The sequence below is a fragment of the Rhineura floridana genome, chromosome 8 (genome assembly GCF_030035675.1).
Source record: "Rhineura floridana isolate rRhiFlo1 chromosome 8, rRhiFlo1.hap2, whole genome shotgun sequence".
NCBI lineage: Eukaryota > Metazoa > Chordata > Lepidosauria > Squamata > Rhineuridae > Rhineura > Rhineura floridana.
The window spans coordinates 105,775,106-105,799,370 of NC_084487.1; the positions used below are offsets into that span (position 1 = coordinate 105,775,106).

Genomic DNA, 24,265 nt, shown 5'->3' on the forward strand with positions numbered 1-24,265 from the left:
CCATGGCTAAAGCTGATCAGGATTTCCTCACAACCAGGGCTTGCAAATCCACTTCAGACAGGGCTTGGGGAACTTGGCTCCCTGACCTTAATTAGGACCCCTGCCGGGCCTAATTAGGCCTGCAGACTGGAGGTTCCCCACCACTGGCTTACTGTGGACTGTGCAAATCTGCTGGCTTCCAGAGAGGAGCACACACACACTTTGCTCTTCCCTGTCCTTTAAGCTCAGTGTACTGTGGCAGCTAAGTTGCTGCAATCTCTTCCCCAGCAGCCAGTACATTTCCAATAACCCATGGTGTGGCTTAGCATTACATGACCATAGTGCTGCATCAGGAAAGAGGACTCTGTAAGCCCTCCCGATGTTAATGGATTACAACTCGCATCATCCCTGACTATTAGCCATGCTGGCTCAGGCTGATGGGAGTTATTCTAACAACATCTGCACATCCACAGGTTCCCCATCTTCTGTGCTACTCCATGATTAAAAGCAAGCCATGAAAGGGAGGAAGAATTCATCTAGGAGAGGGGAAGGGAAAAGAGTGCAAGAGCTCTAGAAAATCTGGAACGTTTACATCTGTGCTGAGCCTCTGCAAGTCAACGATGAAATGAAATTTGGTAGGAATCTTACTTTACTGTTATGAATCTTACTTTACTAACAGGGACCTAATGTGCTGTGTGGTTAGAGTTTTTGACTAGGCCTGGGGAAACTGAAGTTCAAATCCATATTTAGCCATGAGGTTCACTGGATGACTTTGGGTCAGTCACCTCTCCCAGGCAAATGTCTCCCAGGCAAAAGTCTCCCACAGAGAGTTTATGAAGTTCAAATGGAATGGGGAAAACTATGCACACTTCCTTTGGCTCATTGGAAAATGGAGTGTAAGTGAAATAAAATAAATAAAATATGACTATTAAAAAAAATGAAAATTTCACTGGGAAAATTCTGCAGCAGTTTATAAAGCAATTAGTCTGTAAGTACCTTGAAAACCATGTGGTAATTACTAGAAGCCAACATGGATTTGTCAAGAACAAATCCTGTCAGACTAATCTTATTTCATTTTTTGATTGGGTAATCTCCCTGGGTAGACTGTAGGAATGCTGTGGACTTAATATATCTTGACTTCAACAAAGCTTTTGACAAAGTGCCCCATGACTTGGATAAGGAGGTACAAGGAATACTTATCAAAATTGGGATAGAAAATACTCTGGAGGACAGAAACAAAATTTAAGTGATCTTGATAGACTGGAGCACTGGGCTGAAAACAGAAATAAATTTCATAGGGATAAGTGCAAAGTTCTACACCTAGGAAAAAGAAACCAAGTGCATAGTTATAAAATGGGGGATACTTGGCTCAGCAATACTACACGCGAGAAGGATCTTGGAATTGTTGTTGATCACAAGCTGAATATGAGCCAACAGGGTGATGTGGCTGCAAAAAAGGTAAATGCTATTTTAGGCTGCATTAACAGAAGTATAGTTTCCAAATCACGTGAAGTACTGGCTCCCTACAACTCGGCACTGGTTAGGCCTCATCTTGAATACTGCGTCCAGTTCTGGACACCACACTTTAAGATGCAGACGAAGTGGAACGGGTTCAGAGAAGGGCAACGAGGATGATCAGGGGACTGGAAACAAAGCCCTATGAGGAAAGACTGAAACTGGGCATGTTTAGCCTTGAGAAGACTGAGGGGAGATATGATAGCACTCTTCAAGTGCTTGAAAGGTTGTCATGTAGAGGAGAGCCAGGATTTCTTTTCAGTCATCCCAGTGCAGGACACTGAATAATGGGCTCAACTGAACATGAGGAAAAACTTCCTAACTGTTAGAGTGGTATGACAATGGAACCAATTACCTAGGGAGGAGGTGGACTCTCCAATACTGGAGGCATTCAAGAGGCAGAGGCAGCTGGACAGCCACCTCCTGGGTATGCTTTCAGTTGGATTCCTGCATTGAGCAGGGAGTTGAACTCAATGGCCTTATAGACCCTTCCAATTCTATGATACTATGACTTGGTTTTTAATAATAATAATGATAATAATTCTATTCCTGCATTTGTCATGTTACATTACCTGATGGGGAAAATATCCAAAATAAGAGACTTGAAACTTCCTTACACTAAGTCAAACCATTTGTCCACTTAGCTTAGTATTATATACTCTGATTGGCAGGAGCTCTCCAGCAGAGATCTCTCTTAGACGTCTTACCTACAAATCCTTTAACTGGAGATGCCAGGGATTACTGTACCTGTGCTTTTTGTGCCACATCCAGAACAAGCTGGAACTTTTCTGACACTGTTAGGTCTTCCTTTGGAGGTTCCTGAAACAAGAGCAGAAATTAGGTGGTAAGACTTTACATTTCCTTCACATTTTCAGAACAGATTTTTGTTGCTCTGGAAAAATAAACGTAGCACAGCAAAAAATGACCGTGGAGGAGCAATGCAGCCATGATCTCCTGTCTGGGAACCAGCATTTTTGCTCATTCATGCTAAACTATTCTTTGCCATAGTGTTACGTGCAAACTGGACCACCTACGCAAAGAAAATTGCTATTATCTTAGAACAGGGATGGGGAACCTTTTTGGCTCCATGGCCAGATCCTTTATCAGGTTGTAAGGCTGTTCACTTGTCAATCACCTGACATTACAAATGATGTCAGGTGGTGTGGTGCTCTGAAGTTCCAAAGTCAGGATTTCAAAGGGCCTTGCAGGTAGCATTGTCACTGCTAAAATGAAGATTTTCTTTCCTTTATTTTAAATGAAGGGAGGGTGCCCTTCATTTTAGCAGTGACTTGCTGCCTACAAGGTGCTTTGAAGACCCAATTTTGGGACTTCACAGCACAGCCCAACTGAGCATGACTTAACCCCCTGGGGGATTAAAGCCAGGTCAGCTTGGCAGGACTCAATGCAAACCCATTCCTTATTCAGGAAGGGCTTTGCACTGAAACGGCTACTAAAAGAAAGGAAAAACCCCTAAGTTTTAGCATGGGGGTTCCATCCTGCTCAGCACTGAGTTCAGGTGCATAAGAGAGTTCCCTGAAGCGAGTTCTCTTGTGCACATGAGCCTAGCAGGATTGACTTGTCCTCATATTGGCTGATGCACAGGAGTCCAATCCTGCTTTGTGTAACACTTCAAAAGCTGCAGACAGAAGCTGTGCAAGGCAGCTTTGCAGGCGCTGCCAATCAGCAGCACTTGCAAAGTCCCTTTTGGCCAAGCCCCATCCTTACCTATCTCATGCATGACATCATGTGCAGGGCGGAGGGGCATGGCTTGCCCAAAATGGCTTCACAGGCCAAATGGGGAAGCCTGGCAGGCCAAGGGGAGGTTCCCCACCCTTGTCTTAGGCAATGTGGCAGGGATTGGATTTTTCTTAAAAAAACTTCACTCAGCAAATACTATTATTGACAGACCAGATACTAAAAATCTGCCCCAAATATAGGCCTCAGAATTATTTAGCACATTGCAGTCCCCACTCCCACTCATTTAAGAGAGTTCGTCCCTCAGCACTAATATCATGACTTCTTTTTTCTCTTCCATATGTGATTACGAGGCTGCTCAGCAATCCAACTCTTGCTTTCTGCTGACTGATCATAGAGTATCACAGTAACACAGAAAGAGAAAGGAAGAGAGGTGTGTGTGTGTACATACACCTGTGAAGGAGATGGGGCTGTCATACCTCAATATCAGATTCATGCTAACACAACAATATAATTGTCAGTAAGATGATAAACCTGTGGTATGGCTATACCACTTCAAATGACGTCAGAGCCCACATGATCAAATATTCCTCCATGCAAGCATTCTTTTCACGTATGGAACCAGATGTCTAGTTTTCTATGAAAGAAGGAATTCTTTTTTTGGATGGAACAGCATTGCATTACATGACTCTTCATCTTAGCCCAGGGATAAAGAACCTGTAGCTCTCCAAATGTGGTTGGACTACAACTCCCATCAGCCCCAGCCAGCATGGCCAATGATTAGGAATGATGAAAGTTATAGTCTGACAAAAACTAGACTATTAATGTTCCACATCACTGGTCTAGACACAAGTGAGAATTTGTCCTATCTTAGCCAGGATCCGAAACAAAAAATCTTGATACTGGAGATACTAGAGGGGGATGGAGAAGGAAAGACACCCTTCTAGTGCAGAGCAATTACAAAGAATTTGGGTGTTAAGCTTCAAGAGAGGAACCCAAGGAAATTTATTGTAGGTAAACTGCTTTGAGTTACATGAATGAATGTCAGATTCATCAGCTTCCTCCCTCCTCTAGCATGGTTGTGAGGAGACTGAAAGCTTTTGCTCCATTTTCAATTAACCACAGTTTAGTGTTATGTCCAAACTCAGACAAGCTGTGGTTTGTCTTACCTATGGTTAACTGAAATAAGCCAACTTCAAACTGTGATTGATTCCAACTTGTTTAATAAACCCTAGTTAAGATTAATTAGTTTTTGTTTGGAAGTAATGCTAAACTATGGTTTATCAAAAACAGAAACAAAACCTTCCAATCTCCTCCTCATGGTCACTTCAAAGTAGGAGAGATGAAACACTCAAGTGTGAGGGCCTTGTAAATAATGCTGAACTAGTTACATCTAAATAAAGCCACTAAGTCATAATGTATAGACCAGGGGTAGCTAACCTTTTTTGACCTGAGGGCCACATTCACTCTTCACCAACCCTCCGGGGGCCGCATATCAGTAAATGGGTGTAGGCCACCCCACAGTGTCACCTGCACACATAAAATGCCCATGCAGACCAGCTGCTCATTGCATGATTGATCTGTGTCTACTTTTTTAAACAATGTTGCCAGCAAATTCCTTGGGGAGGGGACAGAAAACTTTGCTTGGAGGGCTGCATCAGGCAGGTTAGTCACTCCTGTTATAGACTTTTGGAATAAAGAAGATATGAAAAATTATGTAAAAGCCATTATAAGAAAATGTGGATTCTCTTCATGTGGATTTTTGGACTTGTAATAACAAAATCCTATAATATCAGTCATTAAAAGCTGGTTGAGTTGACTATTATAATGAGCAAAAAAGATATCAAGTTATCTCAAAATTATTCAGACTTACAATGGGCTCAGAAACTTCAGGCACAATACTCCACTGTATTCTCCAACCTCTAAAAATAAATAATACTTTAATTTAAACAGAAAGAGTGGCTTTTCCATAAGCTCCATAACAGTATAAAAGTTATACTTAAAAAAGGAACTTGTGTGGGTAGTAGACAACATCTTGTCAGATCTATTTTAATTATCCCCCCCAAAACCCAACCACACAGTTTGTGTCATCCAGCTTTACAGAACTATAGTCTTGAATACTCAAAAGACTGCAGTAGATTACAACCAAATAACACTTATGTTTGTTCTTAACCAAGCAAACATTATATCAACTATACAAAGGCATAATTAAGAACATTTTTTAAAAACACAATCAATCCTTTGACAATGAACAGTAATTATGGCAGTGAAATAACATTTCTATACAAATAATATCCATTCTGTGTAGATTACTGCATTTGACCTTCTAATTAGGAATCATCATTCTCCTGGTTATAAGGGAGGGAAATGATACTTAACATTTTAGCCTTCCTACATGCGTATAAAACTAGCCCCTTCTTGCACTCTTCATGTGAAGTGGCCTTCACAAGTACAAGGGGCATCAGGGCCATGCTGTTGGCCGCTGAGGTCATGAGGCTTTCTTTTTGCAAATGTCCACATGGGACTGGACATCCTAAAGAGATTCTCTTCTGCAGATGTCCACCTTCAGTGCATGGACATTAAAGGCAGGGGAGTCATGCAACAATGGAGGTGGAACCAGCAACACAGTCTCCCTGCCCCAAATGTACTTGTGGAGCTTTCTTCTCATGATGAACATGTGGCAAGGGTTTAGGGGACTCAGTGAACTGTATGAACGTATTTGCTGAACAAGTTTAAACTCTCAGTTCCAACAGAGGTATAGCTGTGCTGACACAAAAAAATTATGACACATCAGGCAGGCTTTAATATTCAATCAGCATGGTTAATAGAACTTTGAAATAAACTAGGAAAAGTGACACTAAAAATCCACTTAAGAACAATCCTCTGGGTGGGGGTATTTACTTAGTTCCAAGATCAACAATGAGAGTTTGTTTCCTCTTTCCCTCCACGACAACCTGTGGAGAAGCTACAACTGTGACAAATTTCATCTTACTAGTATGTCTGGAAGATGGCTTGAATGGAGCTGTGCCATTCTCAGTGCAGAAAGACAGGTGTGATAGTTGAAGCACCATACAGATGATCAGAACTGAAATGCCTTTGTCTTTGCAATAATGCTTGCAAAATGCTTACTGAGATTATGAATGTACAGTGCATTGCAGTTACATAGCATCCTTGATTAAACTAGACATAAAAGCAGAGAAACTGGACAAAAGCCAGTACTAAAACCAAATTTTATAGTCCTTGGTGTTGTGCAAACCATTCAAAGTGGCAGCAGCAACATCGAAGGCATGAGGAGTGGGCATTTCACATCATTGTCTTCCATTCCCCCACACACATCCCCAGAAAGCCACTGAGAAGAGCCAGGAGAAGAGCCATCTAGTTTGTCCCAACCCCGCCTGGCCATGGTTGCTTTCAGGGGAGGTATTCTGCCCTTTGTAGGACAGAGTTTGAATAGCCACAGCAGCAGTAGTAACATCAAAGGCAGGGATGTCCGGGGGTTGTTGGACTACAACTCCCATCATCCCTTACCATTAGCCATGCTAACTGGGCCTGATGGCAAGTCAGAGTCCAACATCATTGGGAAGGCCACAGATTACCCGTTCCTGATTTAAGGCCTGATAAGCAAACATTTCCTATCTTCAAGTGATGGAAGTGTAGAAAAACCAGTCCAGTGTAGTGTTCAGAGTGTTGCACTAGGACCCTGGAGGCCAGGATTTAAATCTCCACTCAGCCATGAAGCTCACTGGATACCCGTGCCCCAGTCACAGTCTCAGTCTAATTTACCTCACAGGATTGTTGTTGCGAGGAAAAAAATGGGGAGCAAGGAGGAAATGTATACACCACCTTGAGCTCCCTGAAATAAAGGTAGGATACAAATGTAATAAAATTAAAATCCACCATGAGCCCTTATCAGACTCCATTGCCTTTAAAAAATGAATCTTATTTTGCTTATTGTCAGCAACTTTGAATGCCTGCTATTAGGTGAAAGATGGGTCATAAATATTCTTAATAAATTAAATGGATAGCAAATTATCTTCTATACAACCCTAATTTGATACACATGTATTCAAAAGAGCTATTACTGGAATTATTTTTTACCAATTAAATAATTAACCTTTTGAAATGGGGAGAGAGGAAAATGAAATCCCTATTTAAGGGATGACAAATATAAGGGTTACTATATTTTAAATACAAAACTTTAGAATATAAGCTACAAACTGAAATCTCAATGCAGAATAAAGCACAGTGATTACCTGGCTATGAGGTAATTTAGGGATAACCTCAAAATTGCTAAAAATAAGAACATAGGAATGGCCCAGCCATGCCATACAGCATTCATGTAGATCTATACAGGAAGAAATAAAACATCACAAGTGAAATAATAACGTTTTCATGTTAAAAATAATTTCCCAGGACATTAATATTGATGAATATTAATGTATCAACTCCATCTGATACAGAGGCTGCCTTCCCAACCATCTGCTCCCATCGGTGGTACATGCCCTGGTCTCCTCTCGCCTAAACTACTGTAATGCGCTCTACGTGGGGTTACCCTTGAAAACGGTCCGGAAACTGCAACTGGTACAGAATGCCGCGGCTCAACTGATTAAAGGCAGCCGCTGGTGAGATCACATCACTCCAGTGCTGAAGGAGTTGCACTGGTTACCAGTTGTTTTCCGAGCCCAATTCAAGGTGTTGGTTTTGACCTTTAAAACACTGCAGGGTTTTGGCCCAGTCTATCTGAAGGAGCGCCTCCAGCATTATCAGTGATGCCGCTCAACTAGATCAGCCTCGAAAGACCTTCTCTCCATCCCACCAGTTAAAACAGCTAGACTGGTGAGGACTAGGGAGAGGGCTTTTTCAATTGTGGCCCCCACTCTGTGGAATTCCCTCCCAGATGATCTCCGTCATGCCCCCTCTATGATGAGCTTTCGCCGGGCCTTGAAGACCTGGCTCTTCAAAACAGGCTTTTGTGGGTTAGGTTGTATTATTATTGGTTGAGATTTTAATATTTTAATGTAACTATATGTTTTAATTTTGTATGTCACCCAGAGTGGCTGGATTGCCAGCCAGATGGGCGACTAATAAATTTAATAAATAAATAAATAAGAATCAGCCTCACTTGCACTGCACATGCATATTTACTTAGAAATAAGGCCCACTATGTTCAAGGGGACTCATCCCCAGATAAACACTGTACAGCAGAGGCAGGAAACCTGAAGACCAACAACATCAGGAGGGCTACAATTCCAATCATCCCTGTTCCTTGGCCATGTTGGGAGCTGGAGTCTGGAGGGCTATAGATTCTCCATCTCTGATGTACAGGACAGCAGCCTTCATAAGCAAACCATCCCGAATATACACAAAAGATACACACACTGCCATCAACATTTTCTTGATGAATTATAAACTCCCATGTTATGTATTTTATTCAGTAAAATGGAGAACCAATGGAAATGTCATATTGCCTAGAAAAGAGTAAACAGTGTTAATCAAAGTCTTTCAAACGGGAAAAAAACAAGTTACACCAGCAGTGACAGTGGCTGTTGAGACCTGAGAGAGACAAAGGATCCTCCCCCCACAAACCATATCCTCTGAAGACAAATGGGGAAAGCAGACAGACCTCTCTCCTCCCCGCCCAGCCTCCACAGATCTCCATATTGCCAGCAATCCTGAGAAGCTGTCATATTCAGACACTACCACCCAGGATCATAGGTCTACCCACCAATTTCGTGGGTGACTCTCAGATCTCCTCCCTCCCTTGTCACCCACAGGGCTACAGAAGCTGAGACAATGGCAAGCCAGGAAAGAGCTTCAAGGCTGCCAATGAAGTGCCCAGCTATGGCAACCTGAGGCTACCAGGGTGATGGACAATGTGAGTCTAAAGCCAATAATGGCAGTACTTTCCATCTTGTTAACTAGATATTACACTTACCTCATGTCTTGATGTCCTAATAAATATTTCCACACCACAGACCACATCATTGCCTGCCACAAGCAGGAACAAAGGCCCTCCTATGGTAATAATGTTACGAGCCCGGGTAGGAGGACAGATGCAACAAACAGGAATGCCAGTGGGTAAATGGGAGGAATTGTACCATGTTCTAATATGTAGTTTCAACGATATAGCCCACCCCCGAAATGACAGCAAAAAATGAATCAAACCAATATAGGGAAATATATTTTGGGCTACTTTTTATTGTCTCCACCGCCACCCCCAAATACCCCTTGGCTGACATCCACACTGTGAAATCATGGAGACGATCAAAACAATTTCACGCGAAAACCAGTCCTCAAGGATACACAGACAGACAGAGATATATATGGAATGGCACTATGGGCTTACTCTTCCAGCAAGATTAAATTCATGGTAAGCATTTGGTTATAAAATTAACAAGGAGTGAGAAGACCCCTGCTGGATCAGACTAAAGACCCATCTAGCATCTTGTTTTCCACTGTGGCAAATCAGATGCCGAAGTCCACAGGCAGGACATGAAGGCAAAAGCTTTCCCCTGTACTTTACTGCCTAGCAGCAACTGATATTCAAAGGCTACTGTACTGAACTTTGAAGATCCCCACGGATATTATACTGGCTCTACAAAAGGGGAAGTGGGAGAAGCAATATTCAGGTTTTTCCTATTCTGCAGTCAACACATCTTGAAAAGAAAGTTATTTTCTTCATTCTTCCAAATTTAGCACCACAAGCTCAACTCTGTGGCAGCCACAGAACCATTGTTTATATTGTCAAATGTCATAATAACAATTTATCAACCCAACCCTAAAAAGAAAATCTTCATTTTTTCATTCAATTATTATTTTCAGTGTATTTCCAAGTCTGATTGATTACCTACAGGATTCTGCAGCAAAACCAAGCAATTCAGCTTTTCCTGAACTACTAATTGGATGTGGGACTGCAGATTTGAATGCTCCCCCACAGAAAAACCCTACCTGCCAACATAAAACTAGCAGCTGCCCTCAAAACTCTCTTCCAGACACGTTTGGTTTCTATAAGCAGGGAAGTTAGGGGGTGGAAGGAGATCCATTATTCTATAAACAGGTACAACTTGGCAAGAGATCCAGTATGATTCTGTAAATTCATAACTCCATTCAAGATGCCAACCCATATCCTAAATTCACATTTAAAGTACATGTAAAACAGGATCGCACAAGAGTAAACCACCCAAGATTGTATTCTTAATAAAAACTCTTTTGTTAATGTGGAAGACAATCTCCTCACTCTCCACTAAATCCTACCATATTACTTTTACTAATGTTAAGAGCTTGTTAAAAGCAATCTGGCAGACTAGACATTGCATGTAAACAGCAAAGACAACGTATCTTTAAAAGCAACATATCTTTTAAAAGATGGTAAGCGTTTTCAAAGAGTGAAACACTGCACAACAACTGAAGCAACAATCATTCTTGGTGTCATCCTTTGACCCTGCAGTGCTCATGGTGTCATTCCTCCCAGCTCTGGAATTCTGTGAGAGTAAGTCTAATTCCAGGACTTGTATTTAGCAACCCCGCAGCAAGTCTAACAGCAATCTTTAGTATTTAGAATTGTGAATGGTTTCAGTAAACCTTTTTTCTTCATTGGGCAAAAATCATACTGTGTGTTACTTCACTTGATTGAGAAAGGACAACTTACAATAAAGGCAATAGCAGAAGTGTAGACAGAATACCAGTCTGATAAGGCAGAAAGATTCTTCACAAAATTTGTGACAGGTTTGGCACCTCTCTCTAGGCAAAACAGAAAATGAACATATGCTAAGTATTTAGCAATGCCTGAGCTTTCAAAACCCCTTCCCTTTGGCTTACGCACATAAATGATGTATGAAAATAATTTAGAATGTTTCCACTGATAAGCACTGAATCGTGTTATCACACATACTCTCCGGCAATTCTTATTTAGGCATGGCATCTCAGGACTTCTAGGAATTCAGGAAACCAAGAGCTGATTTGTGCATACATCTACATCACTTGAGTTACCCCTCAGCGAGCAGCAGCTGAATGCGTAAACAACCTCCACGGAAAGTCTTACAGTGGAGGTGAAACAAGACAATACAAGAGCTTTGTCTGTGGTGCCCTTGATCTGTTGTAGCACAGTAGCAAAATATGGTTTTCAAGAGGCCAAAGCAGCTCAAGAGATGGACAGGACTGTGGCATACACCTTCAGATTACCCTCAACCCCATGCTCATATTCGAAAGGGAGATAGCAAATAGAAGCAAAGTCTTAAGCAACTCCAATTCTTGTAGCTGATTTATACTGAAAAAATAAATATTTGACTGCACATCTGGTCCAGCTCCATTTCCCCGATAAGGAACATTACAAAACGACACTGAAAACGGCACAGAAATCAACTCAGTGTAAACATTCTGAATAAATGTGGGAATCCAACAGCCTACTTCGAGCCTCTCCTTTTCCATAATTAGAGAATTCTGTTATTGTTTGGTGAGCAATTAAGACTCGTTGTGGAAAACAAATCAGGACAAGATCCCTGCTCCCTTTTCACCTTGCCTCTCCTGTTGCATGACTGGGCTTGGTGCTTCTATCCTCACTTGTCAAGTCACGGTTTCCCATGACATCCAAACCGTGAAACTGTGCTTTAATCACATCTTACAAGCCAGGATAAACCATGGTTTACTGGTCTAAAAGTATGATGTCTGAACTCGGTCTATAATTATGATTCTAGTTTTCAGATGAATACGTTCAGGAGAATTCAAGCTTCTATCTCTGTTCAACACAGCATAACAATAAGCTACTAGTGGGAAAATGTTGCATTTGGGGGATCAGCTGAAGAGTATTTTAAGCTTGGCACTAAATTAATTGATCCTGTTGATATAGTGTAAAAAATATCCTCAGTGTTGCTACCTTATCCTTTTTGCATATTAGGATTCTGTAACTGTTCTGTTATTAGTATATTTAAACTTCCATGGTGGACTCATTCCATACTGTATGTTATACTGAGGTAACAAAATTGTTCCAATTTTATTGCTAAAAGATTCACTTAAATGTGACTCAACCTTATTTGCATATTATATATAAACTACATAAATGCCACTAGCATTATATAAACATAAGGGCAATATTAGATACTTACTTAATCTTCTCATATTTTCTGTAAGCCTGGAAAATAAATAGTAGAAACTATGAAGGGCAACCACATTTCTGTTTACTACCATATATCTGACAGACAATTCTAAAATGGTGTGAATTATGTCAGCCTTTCTGCACAAATACCAAATAAAGCTGTGATATGAAACTATTCCAAGGTTGCAATCCTATGCCATTACTTGAGGATAATTCCCATTGCAGACTTACTTCTGAGGAAAAATGCTAGACTGTATGCTGTCAAAAATAAATTTTAAAGAGAATAAGACTGAACTACATGTGTGCAGTTGTAGCCTAAAATTTCAGGCTAGTAATTTTTCTTCTTAATGATAGCATGCCACCCTACTACGAACCTGTATTATGTTTCCTTTTATTCCACAGACAAGAGCATAAGAAGAGACTTGAATCAGTTTTAAAGGATGGGGTCCCAATTAACATGTACCCTTTTTGGAAACATAAAATGTGCTCTTTAGATTGGATAACAAATCTCTTCACTTTAACAATGTTTAAGTGTTTTAAGGAATGAATAGGATTGCTAACACCTGTTATGTCACCCTTAATATCAGTGGCTTGCCATCCCTCCTTTTTAGGTCATTTTACTCGAAGAGATCAAGAGTCTTGGCACTGTAAGGGTTGTATAGATTGTGTGACTTTCGTCCAAATAAACAAGCAATTTCCAAAAAGGTATACCAAGAGAAATTATGTCCACACAAGTCAGCATGGTTGTTACTGGCACAAGTAAAATTCTGTTTATCTAAAATGGTGATTAAGGAGACAGCTGTCCATCAGTTGACTCCTTTTGAGTGAGAGATAATGGGGTTTTCTGGGGTGATGAAGAGGTTGGTTTCAAATATATATGTATGGATGTTGGTATCAGCTACAGGACAGTTCGAATCTCTTCAAGTGTAATGAGAAAAGGAATTAGATATAGCAACTGAGGAGAATTGCCAAGGCATTGTGGGGTAAACAACCATACAAACCAACCTCTGCAGGAATAAAAGAAATGTCATACAAATTATTTCAAAAATGGTATCTTACTCTTAGAAATTATCTTTAATGGATACAAGAAAGTCACCAGTATGTTGGAGGGGGTGCCATATGATCAGTACCTATGGGCTCCTACTGGGAGGAAGGGCAGGATATAAATTTAATAAATAAGTAAGTATGTGGTGGTGGTGCCCTCAAGTATTAGAATTCTGAAAGCAGGTTACAGAAGAGATTTGCTTCGTAACAGGGCAGTATGTGCACCCATTGGCACATTTGAACTTTTTTTTAGGTTTGGATGCAGATTTGCTTGTTGGGAGCAACAGCAGTGGTTGCATCATACTGGAAATATTTCAGGGGGATTAATATAGAGGAATGGTATCAAAGAAATTGGCAATTAGCCCTTTTGGAAAAATTAACTCAAAAATTAAAATGGTTCATAGAGTAAAAATAAAAGATAATTTTGTTTCTTGCACAGTGGTAGTTTATAGAATTTGTTAATATAATGGATCATGGCCAAACTCCACCAACAGCCCTAGCCCATCTCTGGCTGAATTAATTTTTCCTTTCCCCCCCTTTTGAATCCTTAGTTGTATGTGGCATATAAGATCTTTATTGGAAATTTCAAATATTATTTCAGGGTTTTGAGACCCAATTTTCATTTTTGTGATCTTGGATCTATATCTGTATTTTTTGACTGCTGCACTTGATGAAAAATGTAATTTCATCGGTGGGGGAAGTTTTGAATGTTTAAGATATGATATTATTTGTGGAGGAAGCTTAATAAAACTTAATTAAAAGAAGAAGAAGAAGAGATGCTGGATCAGGCTGGTGGCCCATCTAGTCCAGCATCCTGTTTTTACAGCGGCAGCCAGATATCCATGGGAAGCCCACAAGCAGGACCTGAGCACAACAGCACTCTCTCCTCCTGTAATTTCCAGCAACTAGTATTCAGAAGCAAACTGCCTCCAACAATGGATATAGATTACAAACATCAGGGTTAATAGCCATTGATAGCCTTATTCTCCATGAATTTGTTCAATCCTCTTTTAAAGCCATTGAAGTTGATGACAATCACTGCCTCTTGTGGGAATGAATTCCACGGATTATAACTATGCACTGTGTAAAGTAGTACTTTTTTGTCTGACCTGAATCTGCCAACATTTATGCTTCATTGGATGTCCCAGAGTTCTAGTGTTATGAGAGGGAGAAAAATTTCTTTCTCCACTTTCTGCACACCATGTACAATTTATACATTTCTCTCAAGCTGTCTCTTAGATTTCACAGTTATGCCCATATAGAGAAGTTGAATAATTGGGAAGGTGTTGAGAAGCCTTATTAAGGGTGCTTCCAGATGTGGATGATGTAGCAGCATCCAATCATTGCTATTTGCTTTAAACTGGAAATGGAATTGCAACTCTGCTTTTAGACCTGTCACGCTCTGTAGCCAAGTGGGTAGTTTCCCTTTTCCCAATCCCAAAAGTAGGATGAAGATGATTTTCATTGGGACCATTGTGTGAAGGGAAAAGATAAAATTTTGCTTCTCCACAACTGTGCTCCCATTCATGTCTTCCCCCTCCCCACTGCAATTGGAGGAATAGTTAAAAGTAAGAGAGTTGATTCCTAGAGGAAAGACAGATCACAGAGAAGGAAATGGCCAAAGCAATCTATACAGGCTAGAACAGCAAGAAAATAAGCCATCTGTACCAGGCAAAGTTTCACAGCTATTCCAGTGAGTGTAGTTTGTTTTAAGTTGGATTTTCTGAGCTCTTAAAAAAAGAAGCTGAAGAGGGAAACATGAGAGGGGAATGTTTTGTTCACAATTTTGTGCAGATGCCACATAAAGAGTGATTGAACAAAGCATGGCTACTACACAGTTAATGCCCAATGTGGAAGAAGCCTAGCTCTTTAGCCATTTTAACTGCTTATAGTGATTACAATGCTTTTTAGCACATAGTATTACTTACATAATAACAAAATGGATTTCGGGTATGATTTACCTTCTAGCACTAAGTGGTTCTTCTGCTTCCACTGTATTTTCTTCTGGTTGAAATCTGAAGTCTTCAATATATTCCCCAAATTTGTCATAAACCCACTTCTGAACTCGTGAACACATCATGTTGCTACGTTTATCTAATGATAAGAACACTACATTTTAGTTACTTCTAAAAGGTCAGTTAAAAACTGCACGTGCACACAATTATTCCAAAACAGAGGCAGAAGTCCTCAGCAAGCAACATAACAAATAAAAATAGGACTTATCATGATACAACACTCTACAGCAGAGGTATCCAATGTGGTACCCTCCAGATGTTGTTGGATGACAACTCCCATCAGCTTCAAAAAGCACAGCCAGTGGTCAGGAATGATGGGAGGTATATTCTAGATAGAGGGCCACAGATTCCCCATCCCTGCTCTAGAAACTGAACTCTTCCATAGATATGACCTGGTCACATGATCTCTCATGGGAAAGTGGTCCCATCCATGCTTGAATGTATTAACACACACAGTCTATTTATCTAGTCATCTGAATTCCAGTGACTCATCAGTTGTATTAGGTTGTGGGCATTCACTGAGGAACCAGTACTGTATACCACAGTGAGAACCTAATAGTTTATACAATTGTGCCACACTAGCCTTGGATCCTGGAATCTTGCAAGAGTTCCAAGGCTTGACCCCTCTATAATCTTGAAGGCTGGCATAAAAATACAAAGGCCCCTTCTCTAAACCAATCAATAATTTATGTTCCTCACACTGCAGAAAGGTGCTAATGTAAAGCAGGATACCATGGGAATTTCTCTAATACAATTCCATTTACATCACAAGCGCAAAAAAGCCAGAAGACTGTTAGCATATTATATGAAAGCTTGTTTGTGTACTGCAAGAGACAATCTTGCTTTGCATACATGCCTATCAGGTTCAACTCAGACATTGTGCCATACCATGGTTTGCACTAGCCTTTAGAACCTAAACCCAAATGTACAATGGTTTAGAATGGCATGCCTGCTTTAATTTTCTTTTCAGCACTGAGCTTCATAAATTCACTTTCATCTCCATGGTGCAGCAGTCTGAAGGCAGAACTATGATTTTTAAAACAATTTGTTGATTGTTAGCACAAACTACAGCTTGCAAACCATTTGGCTTGCCACTGAATCACAAAGCATAGTTTGTCAATTTAACCTTCATGGCAAAAATGGCTAGATTTCCTTAACTGTGGTTTGGTGCGATATCTCAATTGTACCTCTGTGTAATTATATATTTCCACCATCATAAACCACCTCATAAAAGTTTCAGACTCAATCTATCTTTTTTTATACTTTTAAATTTTATGTTAGTGAGCACAGTGGGCAGGAACAGGGGTTTTGATCCAAAAGCAATGGGAACATATTTCTTAATGCTTACATAACCAGTGTTTACAGAGCAAGCAAGTTCTAGAGAGAACAACACTATGAAAGAAATGAAAAACAAAATAAGAAGGCAGATGTAAAAAGGGAATCACAGGAAAGATCACAAGATAGGAATTTAAATAGCTTTGCAATATTAGGGAAAAACCTAGGGCAGCATGATGTAAAGGGAAACAAATTCACACAAATATGATTTTTAAACTGTGTATTGTCAGCCAACAAAGAGTGCCATCTCATCCTTGAGGCCATCCCAGAATCCACTGGTTAGACATCTTTTTAGAGCAGTAGACAACACACAACATCTGTGGACATGAGAAAGAGTCTGATGAGAACATTTTATCAGAAAATAAAGTGTCCTTTTCTTGTGCCATCTCCAAACAAGGGAAACTTACTGGTCAAGTAAAATCTGTTTTGTCTCACTGGAGTTTTGGGGGAGAGGAGAAGCCCTACTAGCATGGAATATAGCCTTGTAGTTATGGGCTGCCAATCTTGGACCACCAATTTGGTCTGCAAGGCCAATTTCCCCAAATCACACCCACCTATTGATCAGCTGACATCACTGGGTGACATCCGTTGATGGGTGGGGTTCTGATCCTGCTTAGTGCTGCTTTGCCAGCTCGTTGACCCCTCCCAACCCACCCCATGGGTAAGCTTTGACAGGTGGGCCATCCACTTATCAGTCATCAGATGTCATTGTGATGTTAGATGATTGACAGGGTGGGTGGCCCTCGCCCACCTGTCAAAGTTGGCTTGTGGGGTGGAGGGAGATAAAGCTCTGGTCCACCAGGCCAAAAAGGTTCCCCACCCCTGCACTAGATATTTCAGTCTCCTAAGTCCCACTAATTATTAAAAGTCTAGGGCTCTCTCACACGCTCCTCAGGAGAAGCCTGGCTGAAATTCTAGAGAGGAACCTTTCTCAACCTTTGGGTCCCCAGATGTTGCTGGACTACAGTTATCATCCCTGATATTGGTCATGCTGGCTGGGGCTGATGGGAGTTGGAGTTTGGCAACATCTGGGGACCCAAAGGTTGAGAAAGGCTGTCATAGAGAACTAGTCAACGATACCTGTTCCATTGGCTTGTGTCTGTGCTTTTGGGGGTTGCTGAGCAGGAGGTGGTTCTTCTGTTCTACAACAAACAAACAAAAAGCAGTAAGATTAGCATAGTATGTCAATTTAACAAAAACAAAATGACTACATTTTCATATGAGTATGGGCTCCCTTTGGGAGGAAGGATGGGATTATGATGATTGATTGGTATCACCCATCTAAAATTCTTGATTACTCTTAAGTATCACCCATCAAAAAACTAGACACAAAAAACTAGGAGCACATCTTTTTTCATAACATAAGCATATAAAAGCATGTATATATCTGATATCCAAGGTAGGTGGACAAATTTGCATTAGCCCTGTATTTTCCCCCTCCAATTTTCAGTGTTGTATACATGCAGTCTGCCTGATGTAACAGTAGCTTCTAGGCAAATGGCAGTCCTCTTATTCACTTCTCTACTGAATGCTCAAGGCTCTACAGTAAGAATTTGTTTGTCACAAAGTCCCTGGTTTGGCTCTAACAGAGCTAGAACACTGTTTTGTTGCCTTATTTCATTCCAAAAAAATCACTAAAGGGCAATTGTATATTCTGTGAACACAGAGATACTCAGATTTGACTACCTGAAAAGGAACAAACAATTTTGATTGCTGCCCAACTGGGGGAAGGGGGGGCAAGGAAAGAGGAAAAAGCCACAATAGGAAGGGGAAAGTGGAGTTATGGGTAGCACTTTCAGTTCCCAGTTCCCTCCTAGAGGCAGCTAGGGTCTTCCCATGGGGCACAGCAATAGGAAAACACAGGAAGGGGAAAGAGGTAAAAGCAGTGAGCAGTTCTGCCACATCCCCCTCCTCCAGTTGCAAAGTAAAGGCCAACAGATTTCAGGCAAAGAAAAAAAATTGCTTGCATTGCTCAGTTTCTTGAGACAATTAGTTGAGCTACAAACTCTTTCAATGGGACTGTTTTTAATATTGATTTTTTTAAATATATGCTGCCTTTGCAGACTAAGCCTTAAACGATGGCCTAAAACTACTAATATAAACAAAATAAAAGGAATTCTTATTGGCGAGCCAGGCTTCTACTTCTCCAAATGTTAGCTTTGGTTGGGCAGCATCCATCGTGCTGTTAATTAGCAATTGTCACACACATTTAAAAGGAACAGGCCAAATTTGCATTTATTGCACACTCAAGAGTTGTTAAATATGTTCTTAGAAGTACACACAGAACTAAAAATGGAAATAAAAACTTTGTTCTTCAACCAACAGGAAGCTACCTCAACTCAATGTGATCTGGCTTACAGAGACAGCTGTTTGTAAAAGGATCTAAGTTTCACAAGCTTTCCAAAACACAGGAAAAGTGAAACACAATTCATTGGAAAAGAAAAAGGTGTTCCTGTGTCTGGCCATACTAGAGTTCCATGTATCAGTAGGTCTCACCATTCATTCTTACCGTACTTTTCTGTGCTGCTTTATGTATATGTGGACTGCAAAGGACCTACTTGTGAGAATGAGCACTCCAGCTGGGTCAAGTCAAGCAGCAAGCTGGCCAACCACAATATTCCTTGCAATGACCATCCAGACTGTTGGGTGAGGATGCAGACACAGTGTCTCTAATGAGGTGCTGCCTTCCCTGAAATCAGAGCCTTCATATCAGGGACATACTCAAGCCGTTTGTTAATAGTTTAAAATGGGACCTAATGCAGGAATAAAAGTGCTAATGCCAAGACACCTTGAATGCAACCAAATCTTTCATACCTTCCCGTTGCCCTGCATTTTAAGAGGAAAGACTCAAATCCATTACACTGCATCTGTTTAACATCTTAATTTTCTTAATTGATAAAATGCTGTTTCTATCAATTGTGGTGTAATGCCAGCTCAAGCTCATTTGTATTTAGTCACACTGCAATTAGAGTAGCATGAAATGTCATTTAGAGGTGGCCATGAATGGCTAATGACATATAATTTTTCACAGCAGCAAAGCGCAGGTTTACATACGCTCATTCAGCTCCAACCCACAGAAAACACCCAAGAATCAATGCCAAGGAATTAGCAAGCTTTTTTTATTTTTACAGCTGGCACCTATGATGTGACAGCTGAAAAGTAAACTTGACTCAAGATGCACTTGTTATTTACTCAGGCATCCTTCGAAGTGCAACACAGTATTCCAACAAGAGCCCCAGGCAGGGATAGTGCTTCGATGCACAGTAATTTGCTTTATTAAACATTTGTTTCAGAAATATCCTTTTCTAACCTCAGCATCTACCCTTCAAAAACCTGGACCAGCCTTCCCCAACCTGATGCTGTTGGACTCCAGCCATAGGCAGCATGACCAATGGTCAGAGATTATGGGGGGTGTAGTCCAACAACATCTGCCGTCGGCTGTGGCTCCCCTTCGGCTCCTTTTTTGGGCCTTTGTTGCCGCCGCTCTGGGCTGTCCCCTGCTGTGGCTTGCGCTTCCTGCCGGTGTTGAGGCCCAGACTCTCGTCGCGGCCTGTGTTTTCGACCGTGGTTGGTGCTTTTTCGGCTCCCTCGGCGGTTTCTGTGCTTCCGTCACGGCCTGTTCCTTCTCATCGATTGCTGTTGCTACAGCTGCGGCCGTGGTTTGGCTGAGGCTTGCGCCTCCTTGTCGCCGCCGCCACGGCTCGGGATTCCCGCCGTACCTTGTGCTTTCGCCGCCGCCGCTGTGGCTGTGCTTCCCCGCCGTTGTTGGATTGCCCCTTGGCGCCTTCTGTTTGGCGGGGGGGCAACTGGCGGCGGACGGGGTGTGGTGGAGCCGAGTCGGAGTTCTATGCTGCCCGTTTCGTTTTCGGCGTTTTCATCGGTGGCGGTGCGGTGCGGCCTCCACTGGCCGCAGAGGTGGAGCAAGAGAAAGGAAGAGGAACAGTATCCCAGGAATCACATTTTGAAAGATTTATGCCCGCTGTTGTGGTCTGTGAGCAGGAGTTTCGGCTTGGCGCTTGTTTTTTTTCGACGTCGACCGGTTGGGGCTACTCTGGATGGAAAGAGGGATAGCTGAGATGACGCTGCTTGATTTACCTCCCATCACCAAGGGCTTTTAGCCGTGGACTGGCTTTTGGTTGTCTTGTTGGTTGATTGTGAGCGTGTATGTGGTGAGTGTTTGTGTGATGTTTGGTGTATGCAGTAAGTGTGTGTGGACGTTTTATTATGTGCCTGGGAGAGAGGAATTATGATCAGGAGGAATGTGCGGGGGCCCCAATAGGCGTAGTGATGGGTAAAGGGAGATATCACGCTGTGTGGAAGACAGGCCAGGTGAGGGGAACGCAGCCCAGACAATTGACGGCTGTCCCGTGTTCCGGTCCTCCACACACCCACAGGTATGTGGGATGTCCTATCAGCCAGCTCTCTGATCTCCGGATACTGCTTTTTAATGCCAGATCGGTACGTAATAAGACCGCCCTCATCCATGATTTAATTGTGGATGAGGCAGCCGATCTGGCATGCATAACTGAGACCTGGGTGGGAGAGCAAGGAGGTGTTGGTCTCTCTCAGCTATGCCCACCTGGATACTCAGTGCAGCATCACGGTAGATCTGAGGGCCGGGGAGGGGGGGTTGCTGTGGTCTATAGGAGTTCTATCCCTCTCTTCAAACACCATGTCCACGTAACTACGGGCCTTGAGTGTTCGCACCTCGAGTTGGGCCAGAGGGACAGATTGGGGATTCTGTTAGTGTACCGCCCACCCCGCCGCCTAACAGACTCCCTGACTGAGCTGATGGAGGTGGTCTCGGAGGTTTTGTTGAGGTCCCCTAGACTACTGGTTCTGGGTGATGTCAACATTCATGCCGAGGCCATATTATCTGGGGCAGCTCAGGACTTAATGGTTTCCATGACAACCATGGGGCTGTCCCAACATACCTTCGGCCCAACTCATGTGGCAGGTCACACTCTGGACCTGATTTTTGTTACGGGACATGATGATAGTGATCTATGTATAGGGAACCTTACATCAATACCTTTGTCATGGACAGATCACTGTTTGTTGAGGTTTAGACTCACAACGACTTTCCCCCTCTGCAAGGGTGGGGGACCTATTAAGATGGTCCGCCCCCAGAGGCTGCTGGATCCAGATGGTTTTCAAAAAGCCCTGGGGAGTTTTCCGGCTGATAAGGCTGGCACTCACGTCGACACCCTGGTCGATCTGTGGAATGCGGAGATGACCTGGGCAGCTGACATGATCGCACCTGTGCGCCCTCTCCTTTGTAGAGCTCATACAGCTCCATGGTATACTTCGGAGCTGAGGGCGATGAAACAATGTAGGAGACGGCTTGAGTGCAGATGGAGACGGACTCCTGACGAATGCAACTTTGCACTGGTGAGTGCTTATAGTAAGACGTACTTTGGGGCGGTGCGGGCAGCAAAGAAACAACATATCACTGCCTCTATTCAAGCTTCTATCTCTCGTCCGGCGGAGCTGTTTCAAACTGTCAGAGGGCTTTTACACTCTGCCCCTAAGGACGTGACGGAATCTTCTAAGGCTCAATGTGACAAATTTGCGAAGCACTTCCAGAATAAAATCTCTTGCATTCGTCAGGACTTAGACTCCAAAGTTATAGCAGTGGAATCAACTGAGGTCTCCGGAGCACAGTCTGGTCATATTTTGTTGGATGAGTTTCAATTGGTACAGCTTGAGGACGTTGACAAGGTGCTTGGACAGGTGCGTGCAACCACTTCTGTATTAGATCCTTGCCCCTCTTGGCTAATAAAAGCTAGCAGGGATGGCACTGCCGGCTGGGCCAGGGAAGTGATTAATGCCTCACTAGGTGAGGGAGTGGTCCCGCACTGCCTTAAGGTGGCAGTGGTGATACCGCTTTTGAAAAAATCTTCCCTGGACCCAGATAATCTGAATAACTATAGGCCGGTAGCAAATGTGCCATTCCTGGGCAAGGTTCTGGAGAGGGTGGTTGCATCCCAGCTCCAGGCACTCTTGGATGAGACCGATTATCTGGATCCATTTCAATCGGATTTCAGGCCCGGTTTTGGTATGGAGACAGCCTTGGTCGCCCTGTGATGACCTGTGTCGAGAGAAAGACAGAGGGAGTGTAACTCTGTTGATTCTCCTTGATCTCTCAGCAGCTTTCGATACCATCGACCATGGTATCCTTCTGGAGAGGCTGGCAGATTTGGGAGTCGGAGGTACTGCTTGGCAGTGGTTCCGCTCCTATCTGGCAGGTCGTCTCCAGAAAGTAGTGCTTGGGGAGCACTACTCGATACCCTGGGCGCTCCAATATGGAGTTCCGCAGGGATCAGTTCTGCCCCCCATGCTCTTTAACATCTATATGAAGCCGCTGGGGACGGTCATCAGGAGTTTTGGAGTGCGTTCTCATCAGTATGCTGATGATACGCAGCTCTACTTCTCCTTTTCATCTTCTTCAGGTGAGGCTGTCAAGGTCCTAAACCGGTGCTTGGCTGCGATAATGGACTGGATGAGAGCGAACAAATTGAAGCTCAATCCAGACAAGACTGAGATGCTGTTAGTAAATGGATCCCCTGACCAGTTGGATGTTCGACCTGTTCTGGATGAGGTTACACTCCCCCTGAAGGAGCAGGTGCGTAGCTTGGGAGTCCTTTTGGACCCGTCCTTGTCACTTGAGGCGCAGGTGGCCTCGGTGGCACGGAGTGCTTTTTACCAACTTAGACTGGTGGCCCAGCTACGCCCATATCTGGACAGGGAACATCTTGCTACAGTTGTCCATGCTCTGGTAACCTCAAGGTTGGACTACTGCAATGCACTATACGTGGGGCTGCCCTTGAAGACGGTTCGGAAACTGCAGCTTGTGCAGAATGCAGCGGCCAGATTAATAACCGGGACCAAGCGGTCGGAACATGTGACACCAATTCTGGCCGGCTTGCACTGGCTGCCTATACGTTTCCGGGCCCAATTCAAGGTGCTGGTTTTGACCTATAAAGCCTTACACAGCACAGGCCCACAATACCTGGTGGAACGTCTCTCCCGATATGAACCTACCCAGGCACTACGCTCAACATCGAAGGCCCTCCTCCGGGTGCCTACTCAGAAAAACGCCCGGAAGGCGACTACAAGAAAGAGGGCCTTCTCGGTAGTGGCCCCCGAACTATGGAACACCCTTCCTGACGAGGTACACCTGGCGCCTACTTTACTATCTTTTCGGCGCCAGGTGAAAACCTTCCTCTTTGCCCAGGCATTTTATTTTTAATATCTTAGCATTTTAGTATTTTAGTATTTGTATTTAATGTTGTTTATGTTAGTTATATGTCCAGCCTGTTTGTCTAACTGTTGTTTCGAGGATTTGGTGTTTTTAAATATTGAAATGTAATTATATATCTTCATTGGTTGTACACCGCCCAGAGAGCTTTGCTATGGGCGGTATAAAAATTGAATAAAATAAATAAATAAATAAATAAATAAATAAATAAATAAATAAATAAGGGTACTAGGCTGGGAAAGCCTGACCTAGATTCATTACATACAGGTAACAAAAGCAACTATCATTGTCAGAACCAATACAAGCAATGTGCAGGACATCTACCTGATT

General features: G+C 42.6%; 1 protein-coding gene across 5 annotated transcripts in view; it reads right to left on the minus strand.

The window, feature by feature from the left end:
• Window positions 1-24,265, minus strand: part of GRAMD4 (GRAM domain containing 4) — a 115,152-nt gene that overhangs the window by 15,785 nt on the left and 75,102 nt on the right. For all 5 annotated transcript variants that reach the window (XM_061640283.1, XM_061640280.1, XM_061640281.1 and 2 more), the window contains 7 exons: window positions 17,755-17,816; window positions 15,286-15,418; window positions 12,291-12,316; window positions 10,838-10,929; window positions 7,443-7,534; window positions 5,063-5,111; window positions 2,242-2,313 (listed from right to left, as the gene is read on the minus strand). In XM_061640283.1, the coding sequence (XP_061496267.1) occupies window positions 2,242-2,313; window positions 5,063-5,111; window positions 7,443-7,534; window positions 10,838-10,929; window positions 12,291-12,316; window positions 15,286-15,418; window positions 17,755-17,816 (526 nt within the window). The remainder of the gene's footprint in view (window positions 1-2,241; window positions 2,314-5,062; window positions 5,112-7,442; window positions 7,535-10,837; window positions 10,930-12,290; window positions 12,317-15,285; window positions 15,419-17,754; window positions 17,817-24,265) is intronic.